Below are 18,860 nucleotides of genomic sequence, written 5' to 3'. Positions count from 1 at the left end.
TTGTATGATTAAACCTGTGTTCTCGCTGTCAACAAACAGCTAAGTCGGTCTCGGACATTTTCTTCTCTTGTGGCCCAGCATGGCCAGGTGATCAAGATACTCGACTCGTAATCTGAAGGTCGCGCCAAACTTGCTCGCCCTTTCAGCCGTGCGGGCGTTATAATGTGACGGTCAATCTCACTATTCGTTGGTAAAAGAATAGCCCAAGAGTTGGCGATGTGTGATGATGACTAGCAGCCTTCTCTCTAGTCTTAGAGTGCAAAACTGGGAACGGCTGCCGCAGATAGCCTTCGTGTATTTTTGAGCCAAATTCCAAAAACAAACAAATATTTGATTGGATAAAGACTATGTTGTATTGAAATAAGTTGATGGAATTCATAGTATCAGTAATATATTTTACAATAAAAGTTAAACTGTTGAAAAATGTAACTTTACAGACTCCAGTAGATTATTCGAGATCTCCCGTTTTCCCTCACAACGAATTCCTTAGCACCCTTTGATTCTCTGATCCCAGCCATGACATAATTTACAGATCTCAGCCACTAGATAGTTTTGTTTACAGGACGTTTATTGAGATATACTCTGTCGGGCATTGTCGTCGTCACCAGCCTTGGTCTTCTTTCTGCCTCTCGGAGTTCTGCCTATACCAGTCAACCAGGAAATACGAATCATCTCTGAATTTTTTTAACCGCACGATCGCGACCGGAACAAAAGGGCATATTAGTATCATTGAACACTCCAGTTTAGGAAAAGTTTAATATTTCCTTTAAAAACTAAATACCTTCCACTGCCACAATTGTTTGTTTGCCTGTTTGTGTTATGTAAGTTGTGGTGGGTTAACAAAAACACCTAAACGTTTATATTTTGAATGTTAACTTCAGATCATAACATTTTGGTCCTGCTAGTTAAAGAACTGTTGAAGGAGCCAGCTGGAAGGAGCCAGCTGGAAATGCATACACATACAAAACTAGAAGCCGAATTAATATTGCATACAAACTTACGCAATTGTAAGTAACGGACGTTTAATTCAAAGTCTTCATATTTAAAAAACAACAACAAGTGCATTTTATTCAGATACGTCATCTCAGTGTTTTGTTTTCAAAGCACGTGTTTCAATATTGGTCGTTAGAGTTTTTATTGTACATTTTAAGTAGAAAAGAAAGATGAATGATACTGAAATACAAAATTTGATTTTAGCTGGAACTTTTACGATGTTTTGTTATGCTAAATGTTGTTTTAATAATAGGAATTAGTTATCAATGGTATCTGTTCTCGGTCACTATAGAATCGAGTAAAATTATAGAGATGTCATGTTTTGAAACCCCTGTGAGAAATTCCATCATTTACGGTTGCAACCAAACGCCATTACTCCGGTATGGGCAGCTGTTTTCCTTGTAGTCTTACAATGCTAAATTAGGAATGGCTAGTGCAGATAACCCTCGTGTCGCTTTGCGCGAAATTCAAACCAGTCAAACGCTGTTCTGTTGGATTAGATAACATGCTGGAACAACACATAAAATGGCAGAAACATTTAGAGACTGCGAATGTGTTGCTAACTATGTTAGTTATAGAGTGGAGATTTGCGTGTGATATCGTTTTGGGGTTGAATGATTATTTTCAGACAGATAACAACGACACTTATAAATATAACGGTAAATTCAAACCTAACACCAAAGGCACATAGGATAAGTGATAAGGCCGGAGAATCTCTAAGGCTCAGGCCCACACTTAGAAATACTGACTAGAAGTTGGATAACTATTTATTAGCACCATCCACCCATGCAACTACTTTCAATTGGAATTGACTGTCACATTTAGAAGTCTTCCTAATAAAGCAAAAAACAACGTTTTGACCTTTCTACTTCATCTTCAGGTTAACAACGAGAGAGTTTGCAACTGATCGTTGCTGGACACATGCCTTAGAGAAGAGAGTATAAATGGATACGGGATTGTAGGGGGCGTTGAATTCGGATGTTAGGTTATTAATTAGTACAGGTATGAAAGTGTTCCTTTATATTGGTTTAATTTTGGTATTAGTCGTTGTATAAGTAGGGCTTCTTTGATTTTGAACTCGTTTATATTTGTTTCCCTACTTAGTAGTTGGGTTACGTTGTGTTTATTTGATTTGCAAAACGTGTGGTATTTGTTGTTGTGTGTTTGTGTTCTTTGAATCTAGTTTCCATTTTTCTGCTTGTTTTTCCAATATAGAAGTCGTGGTAGTTGTTGCATTGTATGTTGGTGTTGTGTTTGTCAGTGTAGGTTTTACATAGTATGGACTTTTAGTTTTGTACCTAGTTTTTGAATAATAAATTTGGTATTTTCTGGAAAGTTATGTTTTGCAATAAGTTTGTTTGTTTTTTCCTAATGTTGGTTATTTTTTCGCTGACGTCGGGAACATATGGTATACAGCAGTGTAAAGATTTATAGTTTGTCGTATCTTGGGATTTATTATTGTTTGTTTGTTGTTGACCTAGGTGTGTGCGTATATTTTTCAGCGGTTTTTGGAGGAAATTTGTTGCTTTTGTTGAAGTGTTGTTTTATTTTGTTGATTTCTTCATTAATTTTATCAGGTGAACATAGTTTTGTGGCTGTGTTTATTTGGTTTCTTAATATGTTGAGTTTTTGTTTTGTTTCTTGTATGGGTGATTTTTTTGTGGATTTTTGTTTTCAATTGTGTATCGGTTATTGCGATAATGAAGTTGAGAAATGCTATTTGGTTAGTTTTTCTGTTTACAGGTGAACTTACTGTTGGGGTGTGGGGAGCTAACGTGGTTGAAAAAACTAAGTGTGTGCTCTGTAGATATGAATCCAGCAGTTGTATCATCAACATACTTGTACCAGTATATAGTGGTGAGTGTAAGGATGAATTGACTGCTTGAGATTCAATTTGTGTCATAAAAATGTTGGATAAAACTGGTGACACGGGATTCCTCATACTTAGGCCATTTATTTATGGGTAGGTTCGGTTATTGAACATAAAGTTAGTTTTGGTGGTAGTGAATTCTATAAGGATTGCTAATTGATTGCTGGGGATGTGTATCAATGGGTTGATATCTAAGAATGTGTCAAGAAGTTATTTTTAATTTAAAATTGCACGTGTTCCATAGCTCCTAGTGCTGGAGAAATATAGATCAATCATCATGTGAGGGTGGGCACTAGGGTCCAAGTTGTCATTACTGACATAATTAGGATGAAAACAAAATTACCTCTTTTATTTTAATAAGCGGTAAAGTATTAATTCTGCAGTTGTAATTCATTTCCAAATCCCATATTTGAGGTATTTATTTTTCAAATGTTGTTTAAACAAACTTCCAAGATATATTAAGTGAGATATTGTTACTTACTGCTTGGTAAGAAAATAACGTAGAAAAAAAATGTTCCTTAAATTATGAACCGCAGTGGAAATGAATAATTTATTGTGCACTTTCAATCTTTCTATTGCTATTGGCATATTTCGGAAAAAACAAATAATCAACTTTCATGAACCTCTCACAGTGCATTTCACGGTCACGTACGATAGTTTTTTTTTTTAATTTATACTTTTATTGTAAGGACAGGGCAATAGATTGAATAAAAAAAGGCACAATGCTTTTTTTTGTGTGTTTGTTTGTTTCTTGATGCGAGGAATTATTATTCCTATCACTTCGCGAGTAACTTCGAAAAACTTCAATCATAACGACTTTTTAATTTTTTTCCACATATCAAATCTAACACTGACTTCACCGAAAACTCAATACAAACATGTATATAGCTCTGTTATTGTGAGCACAAACCGATTATTTGTCAGAATCGAATTTCCTTGTTTGTTCAAAACTTGTGTTCTTGCCTATTAACCTTTTCTTCTTCAGGATAAAAAAAAACACATTTCGAAGTAGCAAGATTGATTACTGGATCATCCAATGGGACTCAGTGCTTATCTAAGGAGTACCCAAGAGAAAGAATTTTAATCAAAACTTCAGGTCACAAACACCTAAACCTACACTATGAATGAAATAGAAGATACGAGATTTTTTTTTTAATATAGAAAAAAAAACTACCCTAAAATCCCAGTGAATAATAAAATAATACGAAAAAAAATTACAATAATTGAGAAAATCAAAATAATTATTGAAAAAAAACATACATATTTACATAATTATAGAAGGCATAAATTATTGTCACTGTTTATCTTACGAACCAGAATACAAACGAAATTCTGTAAAAAAAAAAAAAAAGACAGGAGAGGCATTTAAAAGCGAATTAAACTTTCCAATACTACGAAACACATTCAGTAAACAATTTGTTTGTAATTATCGTTGTAGGTTGGTGCAGCTTTAACTCATATCTTGATAAAAGTAATCATTGATGACGCTTTGCAGTAACTCAAAGTTTTCCACAAATGAATCAACGTGTTTGATGATTTAGCCGAAACACATTGAAAATGCTGCATGACATAATCAAATTGTGATCCTGCACATTTATAATTATTATACAAGTATTCATGTACCCTTGAACTAATTACTAATCTTGCTACATCAACAGCTCGTACAATCAGGCAGAAATTCATTTATATTGTAAGACAGGTGGCGCTATAAAGTCATGTAATGAACCAATTTTTATGTTGTAGTCACCACTTAACTTAGGAATCTATAGAAATATAATAGTACTGTCTGTTGTACGTCCATACAATTACTTCGCAGGGTATGGATGGATCTTCACTAAAATTGGTATGGAGGTTTATTTGGGATATATACAAATTTTCAGTTTTGCATTCAGCGTTTTGCGATTTTACGGGCGTTTTCGCGTTCCTTGCTACTATTTTCGCCCCCTCTTGACGGAACTTTACCACATTCTTCATGAAGGTATGTTGGATCCATGCAGAGATACATGCTAACTTCAGGTTTCACATTTTGTGTTTTGCAGTTGTTAGGGGCGTTTTTACAATTATGTGTGTTTGTGTTTCTCATAGCAAAACCACATTGAGCTATCTGCTGAGTCTACCGAGGGGAATCGAACTCCTGATTTTAGCGTTCTAAATTCGTCGCTGTACCAGCGAGAGACTTTTACAATTATATCAAAGGAAAACAACTTTTCATGTATGTAACTCCCTTCCGAGAAAAGGGCTCTCCGGCTAGTGTACACACACACACACATATAGCAATGATGTACTTATGACAAAAATAAGTTTCTTTGAAACGTATAGCCAAACAAGACTTAAGGATCATATAAAATATAAAACTCAATGAATTACTTAAATTGTTATTTATAAAAAGATATCAGAAAATATGTAGAATGATCACAGAATAAAGTGATGCGGAAGGTTGTTAGAAATTAAATCAAGAGCAACACATATAAATTAAAACAAGATCAACATGTATCATGTTGCCTCCACAAAGAGCTGTTTAAAGTATAAAAGTCTTATGTGATGTCCCACTACGAAATCATTGTAAGACATTATAAAGTCTAGTTTTTATCAAATATACTCAAGGGAATATCGATGTTATCTCTTAAGATACGTTAAGTTGGTCAGTGTCTGTCACTCACACAGCTACGACACGTATTGATAATATTGAAAATCGGTAAACACTTCGTAAGCAAACTATATTTCTGCTGGCTTATGAGGAAAAACAGCATCGTCCACGTGCAAATAGTTTCTCGGGAGTTGTAGCAAGACATCGAATCGATATACATATATATGATCATTACAAAAATGGAGAAACAAGAATATGACAACTAAGCTGTACGGACAAACGGAGAGAAACTACACAGAATCTAGCTTTTAATTAAACCTTACAAAGAATCAGAAGGTTCAAAAAAGAACTAAACAAATTGAATCTATGAAATCAATGAACTTACCCTGTATGTACTCAAGTTATCCACGACACACAGTAGTTGTGCTGTGCGTCCTACGGCGACTGTCACATTGTGGACAGGTTCGGCGAACTCCGGCTCTTTGTCGTAGCCTACATGCAAAGAACGACAGTTATTACACCAACTTTTGTAACGAAAAAAAAGAAACACTTTTGTACTTTTGTGTGAAAAAAAATACAAATCCTAAGTATCGACATTACGTATTTATTTATTAATTATTACAGAATTTAAAGTAATTAATACACAAAGGTAAAGGTCATTCTTGGTCAGTTTATTGGTTTGAGACAATAAAAAGACGAATTTATTACTTCTATTCAAGTCCACAAAGATGTAGTAACTGGTCGAATTATGTGAAACAATTTTGATTAGCTTAAGTTTAACGATCTTTGTAAAGAAACTAAAACGGCCTGGCATGGCCTAGCGCGTAAGGCGCGCGACTCGTAATCCGAGGGTCGCGGGTTCGTGCCCGCGTCGCGCCAAACATGCTCGCCCTCCCAGCCGTGGGGCGTTATAAAGTTATGGTCAATCCCACTATTCGTTGGTGGGTGGTGATGACTAGCTAGTTGCCTCTCTAGTCTTACACTGCTAAATTAGGGACAGCTAGCACAGATAGCCCTCGAGTAGCTTTGCGCGAAATTCTAAACAAACAAAAGAAGCTAAAATTTCTTCGCAGCACATGTAATGTAGAATCATGAGGTATATACAATATAATCAGTTCTAAACTACTGTTTTGATAAGCACTTTAATAAGGCGAAAACAACAAAGAAATCTACACTTGTCAGTCTTGTAATCGAATGACCTTGGGAAAAAACAGAATAATCACACGTGTTCGAGAGATTGATACTCATTAGGAAACTCAGACAAAAAAATTAGCCGTTGATATGAAGACTAAAGTATATCACCTGATTTTTCAAACCAGAAATTTCGGGTAATAATCGTAACTTACTCTAATTAAGCTATTTTCAACTGTTTTAACTGCCGTACCCGTTTTTAAATGTCGTATATGTTAGCGTAATCCCTGGATTCTGAAAAGGAAATAAATAAACATACAATGTTATCTTAGTAATTATTTTGCCATTAGTTCCTTGTATAGTTTTGTGTTTAACAAGAAACAAAGAAATTATTGTTTTTGAATGACAAACACTAACGTGTCTTCCTTCTTTTCGTAGCCCCGCCATGGCCAGGTGGTTAGGGTGCTCGACTTGTAATCTGAGGGTTGCAGGTTCGAATCTCCGTTGCACCAAACATGATCGCCCTCTCAGCCGTGGGGGCGTTATAATGTTACGGTCAATCCCACTATTCCTTGGTAAAAGAATAGCCCAAGAATTGGTGGTCGGTGGTGATGACTAGCTGCCTTCTCTCTAGTCTTACACACGATCCCCGCTAGTACAGCAGTAAGTCTACGGACTTAAAACGCTAAAGTCAGGGGTTTGATTCCCTCGGTGAGGCTCAGCAGATAGACGGATGTGGCTTTGCTATAAGAAAACATACACACTAGTCTTTCACTGCTAAAGTAGGGACGGCTAGCGCAGATGGTCCTCGTGTAGCTCTGCGCACAAAACAAAGAAGCAATCCTTTTTTCTTTGTTTTGTTTTCGTCCTTTAGTTTCAAGAACTCTTTCTGTGAGCAGTGCTTAGTCTGATTACATCTGCTGTAGGTTAAGAAACACTGCACTAATACATTAAACTACGATTACAGCCACCAAATCGTAAGCATAAGTCCTAAGTCGTTTACTTACTTCAATAAATAAATCAAAGTTATTAATTACAGCTACTGAGAATATAAGCTAGGATACGAGCACTGCACTGTTTTGAAGAATAATGTCAGCGAATACACAAAAATTAATTGCAGAAAAAGTTTGTTAAAACCGTTGGGAACATAACCAAACTAGCAATATTAGAAATACTTTAAAACTAAGAACTTTCCATATATTTCCAAATTAAGTCTAGTATTTTTGGTGTCTTTTTTTTCTCTCTCTAATGTGCCACGAATTGTACTTTTTGGTGTCTTGTTTGATTCTAGAGTGTCACAAACCGTATCTACTGGTGTCGTTTTTCACGAACTTATAGCTGCTTTATCATGATATAAGAGACTGTTTAGTTTATTACTAAGTTGTTTATTTTATGAGTGAATATTTTATGATAGTCTAGTTTTCTTCATAACAAAGGCGGCGTTAGGAGCGTTAAATTAAATTTTTAGTTACGTAACTCGGTGAAAATTGTGTTTATAACTCATCGATGTGGAGACTATAGAACGTCACGTGAAATTTATTGATGTCGAGGATATATAGCGGCAAACAACTGATAATAAACAAACAAACAGTATGAGATGAACGGAAAACAGCACTTTTACAGCAGACAGACAGAGCAGATAAAAAACAAAGTAACGTGAAATAGACGTGCAGACAGAGAAGGAAGGCCTAACGATTAATATAGGCCTAACGGCTGATATATATTACAGTGAGACTAATGGTGTTGAAAGAGGTCAGTAGAAAAGTTTATTTCATCAAAGCGAGTTCTAAAGTCATCGAACCTGTCTTTGTGAACGTTAAAAAAATGGACGTTTATTGGAAGTAGCCGTAAATGACAAAAAGGAGCAGACAGTTTTAAAAATATAAGATACAACAGTGGTAACTCGTCAAAACGTAATAATGAACTATGTTTGATAGTTTGGCAGTAGCAATAAAGAAAAATAGTTTGGCTTGTCAACTGAAATTCTCAAGCAAATAAATAGGCCTATATGGACTTTTGACAAGAAAAAGAGAACTCTATAATGTTTATGATACACCTATGCTAATCTATATTGTAAATAATTTGTCGTACATAGGTTTAACTAGTTTCAGGTATATATATATATATATATATATATATAAACATATTATTTTGAAAACAAGTGAGTGCTGTTCGTTTATATTTTTTTAATTTACCTTCAACAAGCCAGACATCTATTGCAGAAGAATGTTTAGCAAAACAACTAAACACCCATATAAATGTATATATTTTGCTACCACTCAAAAAGTAAGTTTCGACATGGTCAAAATCAAATTCACGATGTGCTTTAACCAATACTTTACCTTACATTTTGACCCCTTCCACCCCCATCCAGTAACACAGCGGTATGTCTGCGAATTTGCAATCCCAGAAACCAAGTTTCGATACCCGTGGTTGACATTGTGTAGCTTTTTGTTTAATTCCCAACAAGTCCTCACATTTTTATGTGATAAAAGTGTATTACAAAATAGTTTAATCAAAGTCTGCAAACGAAAAGCTTAATATGTCAGAAAACGCTTAAATACTTTCAACTGTTTAAATAAACTTTGGGTTCATATTAAACGAAGATCAAAAAATTAAAGAGCTAGAACTATATGGTTTAAACTTCAGGTGGAAGCACGTAAAGGTGTTTGGGGAAACAACTGCAAATATCTTAGCAGATGCACTTACCAATAACAGTTTCATAGCCTTACCTTACCATTGTAAAATAAATCCTTCAGAAAACTTCTATTTAAGTTACACGAACTTGTTTGGACACTACCAAACCGAAAGTCACGGAATCGACGAATATTTGTCTTTACTTACAAAATGTTGCGATACACAAAGCAAGAAAGATATTATCGAGAAAGTATAAATAAACTTTGTTTTTAAAAAGGTTTGTTTCTTAATGTGATTTGTTATGATGAGCTAAAATAAATGCTTCTGTTGTGTGAGCCAGTGATTTGTAATTACTGTGGTAGTGTGGGCATTACCTTTTACAGATGGTTGAGTACACTTATGATAAAATTATTTTAAATATGTGAGTCACGTGAGAACCATGCTGGTATAAGGCCATAATGGTATGGCTTGTATCAGAGTTATATTTTGATAGTGTTTGGCGCTAGTATTTGTCACCTTTTGGAAAGGTATATAACAGTCCTTTCAAACGAAAAATGTCGATCCACTTAGATCATTGAGATGTGTTTGGACCCAAGAGTTAGATGTTCCAAATCAGGTATAATCGTCGTACTAAAGAGATAAGAAAACAGAGGAATATGGATCATCTTGGGGAGGACCGCTCATAAAGAAACTCACAAAACATTTGTACTCCAGTCGTGTGGAATTTTGTAACAGGCGACAATACAAGAACATAATTGTCAGTGGAAAAACTTGTCCTCCTAACATAATGACAAAAGATCTCTGCCTATAAAAATGACACAAGTCACTTATACACAAGTTGCTTCCATAATATAACCGTTCAATCGTTGTATACCTTAAGCAGCTAGAGAATGCAAATAGCACACATTCTAGTCAAGTTGCTGTAGATTTCTGTACGTTCGCGTTGTTGAAACATCTATTGGATAAAACACTGTCCTCGTACCTGAGGTGGTCAGGAGGAAGTATGTGCTTTGGACATGAAATCCATACGAAGAAACTGGGTCTGACTTATTGTTATCCTTCCATATTTTCTTACTGCATAATAATGTCTTCTTGTTATCTAAAACTAATTATAAATACTTTCACTGCACAACTTAAACCAACTTAAAGGTTTTTAAACAAAAAATTTCCTTTTATATTTCATCAGTTCATTAACAATTAAACTCTTTTAAGTACATATATTTTATTTTTAAAAGTTATTCGCATATAAACATAAACAAACAACTAGTTTAAAATGTAATGAGTTTTTATTGAGATCAGTTTTACCTATGTATATTGGTGGCTTTGCAATATAATCCATTATGTTAGCTTTTATGTTAACTGTAATTCTTTTCACAGTTTTATTGCAAGTTAAATGTACGCGTGTCCATATGTTGTCTTCATCAAGATACATAAATTTAAAGTAACCAGTAAAATAATACCTAATAATTCCAATCCAACACGAGGTACATATATGTTTAACAATTACGTGAAAAAACAACATTAGTACTCACAATATTAAATATTTTATGCCTTGTTAAATATATATATATATCCCCAGCTTGCTGTGTATTGTACAACAAAGGTTTTAAGCTAAAGCACTCGATGTTCTTGTTGTTTAGAATCTGTTTTGACAAAGTTCACTTAAAACTTTGTTCAATTATCTAAATAGAGCCGCAAGAGGGCTAGCTTATTGATCTCGACCGTAAGTGGAATAAAATAATCCAAAGTCAATAGAGACCTCTCGCGGTAAGCTCGATTATCTCTAGCTTGTTTGTTTCGTAACTAGTCGCCCAAATGTAAACACAAATCTTCCAACAGACAAGTTCTATGTTATTATGTGGGATCAACTGTGTGAGCTGTGAGCTCTCATACACGAGGATAACTTTGCATTAAAATTATACGTTACCACGTGAGAGTCCTAATCTTTGAACAGCAGCTTTCAGGCAAATTCCCGGAGTCAGGCTAAATATTTACAAATAAAAAAGCGCTTTTCTGTAACAGTCTAGAGTATTCCCACCTGAAATAGGCTTCCCGCATTATTGTAGCTTCGACTGGCTTTTCTGAGTTTCGGAAGACAACGAAGAAGAAAAACCCACAGTAAAAAGTTACCGTTATGCTGACCGTTAGTGTCAGGTTTAAATGACATTTGATTGGCTCATTTTTCAAAAGCGATATGCTTTTGTTATTGACCGAATAATATTTTGAGATTAAGCGATTAAACTCGACTGTTTGTTTAATTCTAGACATAGATGTTTTTAAACGTATCGGTTTGTTTACCAACTCATGACCGTAAGACTTTGGTATCTTTTTTTTCACTGTTTACTTAAGTCACAGAATAAACGCGTTGTACTCAAAATCACCAGTAAGCATGGTTCTCACACACTGAGCTCAGAATTATCAAGTTGTTCTGCTAGAATACATTTTTCCTAAGCCTAAGTTAGTATCGGTCATAATTTAGTATTAATGCTACAATACATTTTTCCTAAGACTTAAGTTGGTATCGGTCGTAATTTAGTATTAATGTTACAATACATTTTTCCTAAGACTTAAGCTTGGTATCGGTCACAGTTTAGTATTAATGCTACAATACATTTTTTCTAAGACTTAAGCTTGGTATCGGTCATAGTTTAGTATTAATGCTACAATACATTTTTCCTAAGACTTAAGCTTGGTATCGGTCATAGTTTAGTATTAATGCTACAATACATTTTTCCTAAGACTTAAGCTTGGTATTGGTCATAGTTTAGTATTAATGCTACAATACATTTTTTCTAAGACTTAAGCTTGGTATCGGTCATAGTTTAGTATTAATGCTACAATACATTTTTCCTAAGACTTAAGCTTGGTATTGGTCATAGTTTAGTATTAATGCTACAATACATTTTTTCTAAGACTTAAGCTTGGTATCGGTCATAGTTTAGTATTAATGCTACAATACATTTTTCCTAAGACTTAAGCTTGGTATTGGTCATAGTTTAGTATTAATGCTACAATACATTTTTTCTAAGACTTAAGCTTGGTATCGGTCATAATTTAGTATTAATGCTACAATACATTTTTCCTAAGACTTAAGCTTGGTATCGGTCATAGTTTAGTATTAATGCTGCAATACATTTTTCCTAAGGCTAAGTCGTCATCGATCATTTTGGACAGAGATTCTAATGACTCCCAATTGTCCCTCAGTAGCACAGCGGTATGTTTGCGGACGCGCACTGTTAGATACCGGTGCACAAAAGCCCATTATAAACAAAAATCAAACAAACTAAACCGTCCCTAATTTTAAAGTAACAGACAACCTGTAAATCCAAAGATAAATTCGACCTCATTTTTTTCTCGCCACAATTCACAGATTAGGCAACGAGAAAATAAGATATTACATTGTTGTTTACGTATTTAAGGACTAAAGAGCCAACTTATACTTACGCTTAGTCCTACATATCACTAGAATTATTTGAAGAATTAATTATAAAATATCTTAAAATAATTTAAGATGATTTAACAGATTTTGTATAATCTGGAGAATAACTTGCTTCAGTAGAAATAAATAAGTTGGTACCTTTGTAAGAAACGTCTTCGAATTAATTCAATAACAGCTCATGTGTCGACCTCACTGAAGTTACTATTTAGTGGACCCACAATGGGTACAGCGTTATGTTTGCGGAGTTTCAAACCCTGAAATCCGGGTTTCGTTTTGCTGACAAACTGACTATTTGTTTCTTGATTTACATTCATGGTATAATTTCCTGCTTAAAATATCATTAATTAAATGTATAGAAACTGTAGCTAACAGTCTGTTAGATTTGTACGCACAATTGTTCATGTTTTTTTCCGAATATCTGAAATGAGCCACACTGAGTTGATTAACCACATTAAATAACTCTCCAAATACTTTTTGTATTAACGGCTTTAAATCTTGTTTTTATTAAGAAATGTTTAAATACAAGTTTTGTAGCAGAGGCACTGATTGTGCAATATTGCTTTCACACTAGTACTCTAGTTACACATTGTCATGGGTCGCTAATTTTTGTAAGCTTACGTTGTTTAGACTTGTGTGTGTTTGTGTTTTTATTTATAGCAAAACCACATCGGGCTATCTGCTCAGCCCACCGAGGGGAATCGAATCCCTGATTTTAGAGTTGTAAATCCGGAGACATACCGCTGTACTAGCGGGGGGCTGTTGTTTAGACACTAGAAGTCAGTTCTATAGAGATTAAAGAATGCCTGGAGGATGTCTTCAATATTTTTACTTATGGGATGTCTAATTATGTGGAAAGTGCATCCTATTTAGTTATTATTGTACTATCTCAGCCAGAAACAGGTTTTCCTAAAGATCTTCTGGTTATAGAGCTTTCCTACAGATGTCTATCAGGAGGTTTTATCCATTCGTCTACCTTGATCTGTGGTGGAAATGATAAAAAGTTTTTCACTTTGTTTTATACTGCGTTTGGTCACGTTCTTACTCGGTTTGGTTTGAATTTCGCGCAAAGCTACTCGAGGGCTATCTGTCTCTAATTTAGCAATGTAAGACTAGAAGGAAGGCAGCTAGTTATCACCACTCACGGCCAGCTCTTGGGCTCATCTTTTACCAACGAATAGTGAGATTGACCGTCACATTATAACGCTCCCACGGCTCGGAGAGCGAGCATGTTTGATGCGACCGGGATTCGAACCCGCGACCCTCGAATTACCAGTCAAACGCCTTAACACACTTGGCCATGCCGGGCATTTTTCAATAGTTTTTGAACTATCAGTTATTGCACGTCGCACGTGCGGTGGTTGTTGAATTTTTTCATATAAAATTATATATATATATCTACTTTACTAATACGATTACACAGGCTTGCAAATGTAACTACATAAAGTTTTTTTTTTGTTTTAATAACGGATTTTCCATAATGCAGCTACGCAGATTTTGAAAATAATATTCATTTTTTTCTACTAAATAAGGATTTTTTACCGAAAGGGAAGCTAAACTCTTTACTTACATAAAATGAACAAAAATTGATTACAAGTATAACAGAATATAGGTTACTTATATAACCTCTTATTACAATAGCAACGAAAAAATAACATTGAAAAGAAAAAAATACTATCCAGAAATGACACATCGAGATTGGTCTATTAAAAGTGATAATCAACATTATTCAGTAGATTTAGTATTTGATTATCTAGTACTTTAAAAATTAAATAAAATTTGAAACAACGTTTTCCATGGAACTCGGATAGATTTGTGTTTCCGACGCTCGGTACTTAGTTTCAGTAGGGATTTTTATAATAAATTATTCCTTAGGGTAAGAATTCTTCAACACACTAAAATATTAAAGATGGATTCACAGGAATTATCATAGATATATAGTTATGTCACCCATCTTTATATAAATATATCTAGGTTTTTCTCGAACGTGAACGGTGGATTTGAGGATTTAGTGAAACGCCTACTGTCGTGACGATTCAAATTCAATTCTGTAAATTCACAGAGTGCATAGCTGCATTCCAAATTACTAGTAGTCTTACATTAATGATTCAGTTATTGTTACGATACCTAAATTTAAAAGAACAGAGGATATATAATTACATTCTGTTATTAATTTTTATGCTACATAATAAACCATAATTTGGGGGGAAATACACACGAATCTGAATAACGTTAGTACAATGAAGATTTCAATAAATGCTTCATGAATAGCGTACATTAATTATTTTATTTAACGAAAAATTGATTTTGGTGAATTAAAAATTAACAACATATATTAACAAATAAGTGAAAAAGTTGTTAATTTCATGAACCATGTCGTTGTGTTATTTTAAGCTGTTTTTTATTATTTGAACTAGTTAAACATCTGTTTTTGTTAACCATATCGTTTTAACATCTCTGCATCTCTTATCACTCTGGAAAACTAATGGCTGTTAGATTATTCTGTTTATTGTTTCTTTTCGAATTTTATTATAGGTATTTTTATGAAGCTTGTATGGGTATTTTACTTTTTTTATTAGGTGGCAATCAGATCTGGTTTTCAATAACAGGAACTCAGAACTAAACTAACTAGGATGGTAACCATGTAATCTGTGTTTACAGCTTTAACCAGAATCCACTTTCTTTACAATAAATGGTGGAATAAACATAATTGAATTCCATTGCAGTCCTAATACTACAACATAAAACTTAAGTGGAATCCATCTAATCGTACCATTACAACATAGGTGGCTGCACAGTGTTGATAACTTCCATGCTTCTCTGGAGGCTTACACGAGATACTCTTTACATCAATTACACTTAGATATCACAAACGATAAAATATTATAAAAATCGCAATTACAGAAACTCGATAACCAAAGTGCTTTCTGCATATTATTAATGTAATTAGGGTATACTTATACACCTTATATAACCTACATAGGTAATAGGAGACGAAAATGAAAGTGAAGGTGCAGTACACCTTACTACGTCGGGTATTCCAATCAGTAAAAACGGTTAAACTGTGGAATATGGTTTGAAAGAGTTTTCACACAATACACGTGTGAAGTAACAAGGATACCTAAAGGGTTTAGTATTCATCATACAAACAATTTTTGTCTCTGTGAGAAAGTGATTATAAGAAATGTTAAATATTCAGAGTGGAAACGTTAGGTTTCTTTGATGTTGCTGTTTGTTTGTAATTAAGAACAAAGCTACTCAATGGGCCATCTGTGCTGTGCCCGCACGACTGTATAAACCTGATTTTTAGCGCCCTAAGTCCGCAGGCAAACCGTTGAACCACTAGGAGGCGATTTAGTTGGCAAAGAACTTAAATAACAGAAGTAAAGTCAATTGATTATTGGTACGAATTTCGTGTTGTAGTCGTTTGTTTTTTTAATACATTTCAGGCAAAACTACATGAGGGCCATCTCCGCTACCTGTCTCTAATTTCGAAGTGATAATCTAAAGGGAGTGCAAGTAATAAACAGCACCATTCGCCAACTCTTGCGCTACTCTTTACCAATGAAAAGTAGTATTGAGAGCTACATTAGAACACTTTCACGACTGAAAGGGCGAGCATGTTTGGTGACGAGATTCGAAATCACGAACCGCAGGCTACAAAATTAGACCCTTAACTACCAGGAGGCTATGCTCCTGATATTGGAAAAAAATCTTGATTTTTGAAATCTTGCCACCGAAAACCGATTCATCCTGATATTTTGACCAAATGTTATTCATTTCTAAGTTATATAAGCATTTCTTTTCTTAGCCATTTTAACAAGCAGATAAAAGCACATTTTTCAATAATTCTCTGTTATTCTTAATAAAGATGGTTATGATTGTTCTCCCCCCTCAAAATAATTTGCACTTATGACAGAGTTATTTTTCATAATTAATTTCTGTGGGAATATTTTCAGACGTGTGTTTCCTAATATTTATATTGTTAATTAACAGTTATTAATGTGACTTTCTAGCTACTCAAGTAAACGTTACTATATTAAACCAGTTTCTCTAGAACCTAATTCAAATATTGATTGAATGATTAAGACAACCTACACACTACGTCAGGGAGAACGGTACTATTAAGTTCCGTTTGTACCATAAGTAAAAGGCCCGGCATAGCCTGGTTATTAAGGCACTCGACTCGTAATCCGAGGGTCGTGGATTCGGATTTCTGTCACACCAAACATGGTAGCCCTTACAGCCATGGGAGTGTTAAAATGTGACGGTCAATCCCACTATTCGTTGGTAAAAGAGTAACCCAATAGTTGGCGGCGGGTGGTGGTGACTAGCTGCCTTCTCTCTAGTCTCACACTTCTAAATTAGAGACGGCTATCGCAAATAGTCTTCGTGTAGCTTTGCGCGAAATTCAAAACAAACAAACTATAAGTAAATAGACTTATTTGGTGTGACGTCATAATCGCTATTGTGACAAAGTCACGTATTTAAGTTCTGTGGCAAGGTTGTAACTTTTTACTATGCTAATTACAACGAAAACTAAATTAATCATAAGACTTTCTCTGAGGAGATTTGTGCTAATGATGGGCAAGTATGTGCTAACGCTTAAGGATACTTAAACTTTGTTTGTAAGATTAATTCATAAAGCTTTTGTGTAGAACTTACTATCTTCTAATGTGGCAGTTTAATCCGAAGCAAGTGGCAAGATTCACTCGATGCTTGTAGTGTAGCCATGGTGACTGAATAGCGAATCATTAAACACCTTCGCTAGCTAAGAGTTTAAATAGAACTACATCTCATGATTTGGGAGACAGAAACATTTACAAATTGGTTATATTTCACGTCAAACAGAAACCGATGATTTAAAACGTGTTATAGTTACAACCAACCACATGCTCGATTTGATATCTTTTAATGATGTTTATAAAGTTATAGCCACCCAATAAGAACCTATGTACAATTTCATCTCTGAATAACTATAAATAATACAATGTTCATATCATTTCATTCTGGGATGAATTGCCAAACCGTTTAATTTTTTTTTTATAATTTCATTAGAAAAAGTGAGATCTGAAATCTGACTGGAATTGACCCATGTCTTTACTTCTCTATTTTACAAAATTTCATTTTGTTCATCGAGAACAAAGTTAGCAAGATCGATAAGTTATCAAACCGATCTTTCTGTTTCATAATCCATTCACTTATTAAGACGAGCAGAGGTTAAGTTTTGCCTAAGTAGTAAATAGTTATTGCAAGTTCTCTGAAGAGTGGAAACTGAGACTTAAAGAAATGTCCTTCAGTGGTAAACTTGATGGCTTAACACAAAATAAATCGGAGTTCGTTCCCTGCAGTTCTCATGATTCAGAAAAACCAACTGTTCTTAAACAAATAAGCAAATGGAAAAAAATGTTCAAACATCATGTTTATGTGATGGACAGATGTGCTAATTAATTAAAATACGAGTTTTGTATTATACAAGCTTTGTCCTTCATCGGTGACTGTAACATTTGATTCAACAGCTTGACAAAAAAAAACATGTTCGTGCCATTATTCGAGAGTTTCATAAAACTGGTTTATTGGTGTAAAACCAAAAAGAAAGTATATTCATACATTTTGTTGTCTTACACCTTTACAACGAAAATATTTAAGCCGTTAGACAATATGGCCTACGAGGAATAACATTTGTTGGGTTTGGTATATTTACAGATCAGGAGTTCGATTCTCTATGGTGGACAGAGCGGAGATAGCGTATTGTGTAACTTTGCGCTAAAACAAACAGAAGGTCTATATGTAAGTACTTTTAAACCACGTGAACAACAATTTACTAATGTTTTTTATATTAATAGCGCAAGTTGCCATGACTTGTGGAAATGCACGTTTTATTGAATATCATTCAGTATTGTTTAAAATCATTACGTTTGAAGTACAAACAAATAATATGGTGAACGTCATAAATATATTTAATTTACAAGATAAAAATGAAAAAAAAACCAGCTATGATTTATATAACGAGGCATGTCGTGGATTGAAATGTGTGTTTTATTGAATTTTATACAACTTTGTTCAGATATATTTATTGTTGAGTTTTATACAACTTTGTTCAGATATATTTATTGTTGAATCTTATACATCATTATTTAAACATATTTGAATATTGTTGAATTTTATAGATCATTATTTAAACATATCTATCATTCTTTAAAAAT

The 18,860-nt window shown here is 34.2% G+C and overlaps 1 protein-coding gene and 1 long non-coding RNA gene across 5 annotated transcripts in view; one reads left to right on the top strand and one right to left on the bottom strand.

The window, feature by feature from the left end:
- Nucleotides 1-18,860, bottom strand: part of LOC143238624 (lachesin-like) — an 84,012-nt gene that overhangs the window by 32,531 nt on the left and 32,621 nt on the right. The window contains exons 1-2 of one of the 3 annotated variants that reach the window (XM_076479011.1): nt 6,159-6,536; nt 5,836-5,942 (exon numbers count right to left, since the gene is read on the bottom strand). In XM_076479011.1, coding sequence (XP_076335126.1) covers nt 5,836-5,942; nt 6,159-6,264 — 213 coding nt within the window. In that variant the 5' untranslated portion in view covers nt 6,265-6,536. Of the gene's footprint in view, nt 1-5,835; nt 5,943-6,158; nt 6,537-18,860 lie in introns of those variants that run through there. The other 2 variants (XM_076479008.1, XM_076479010.1) reach the window with 2 other exon arrangements.
- Nucleotides 1-18,860, top strand: part of LOC143238625 (uncharacterized) — a 60,056-nt gene that overhangs the window by 36,472 nt on the left and 4,724 nt on the right. The window contains exons 1-2 of one of the 2 annotated variants that reach the window (XR_013020674.1): nt 8,182-8,333; nt 18,361-18,444. This is a non-coding gene — a long non-coding RNA (uncharacterized LOC143238625). Of the gene's footprint in view, nt 1-8,181; nt 8,334-18,360; nt 18,445-18,860 lie in introns of those variants that run through there. The other variant, XR_013020675.1, reaches the window with a different exon arrangement.

The sequence above is a fragment of the Tachypleus tridentatus genome, chromosome 13, assembly GCF_004210375.1.
Source record: "Tachypleus tridentatus isolate NWPU-2018 chromosome 13, ASM421037v1, whole genome shotgun sequence".
Classification (NCBI taxonomy): Eukaryota; Metazoa; Arthropoda; class Merostomata; order Xiphosura; family Limulidae; genus Tachypleus; species Tachypleus tridentatus.
Note: the sequence above shows the minus strand (reverse complement) of the source record. Positions and strands in the feature narration are given on the sequence as shown.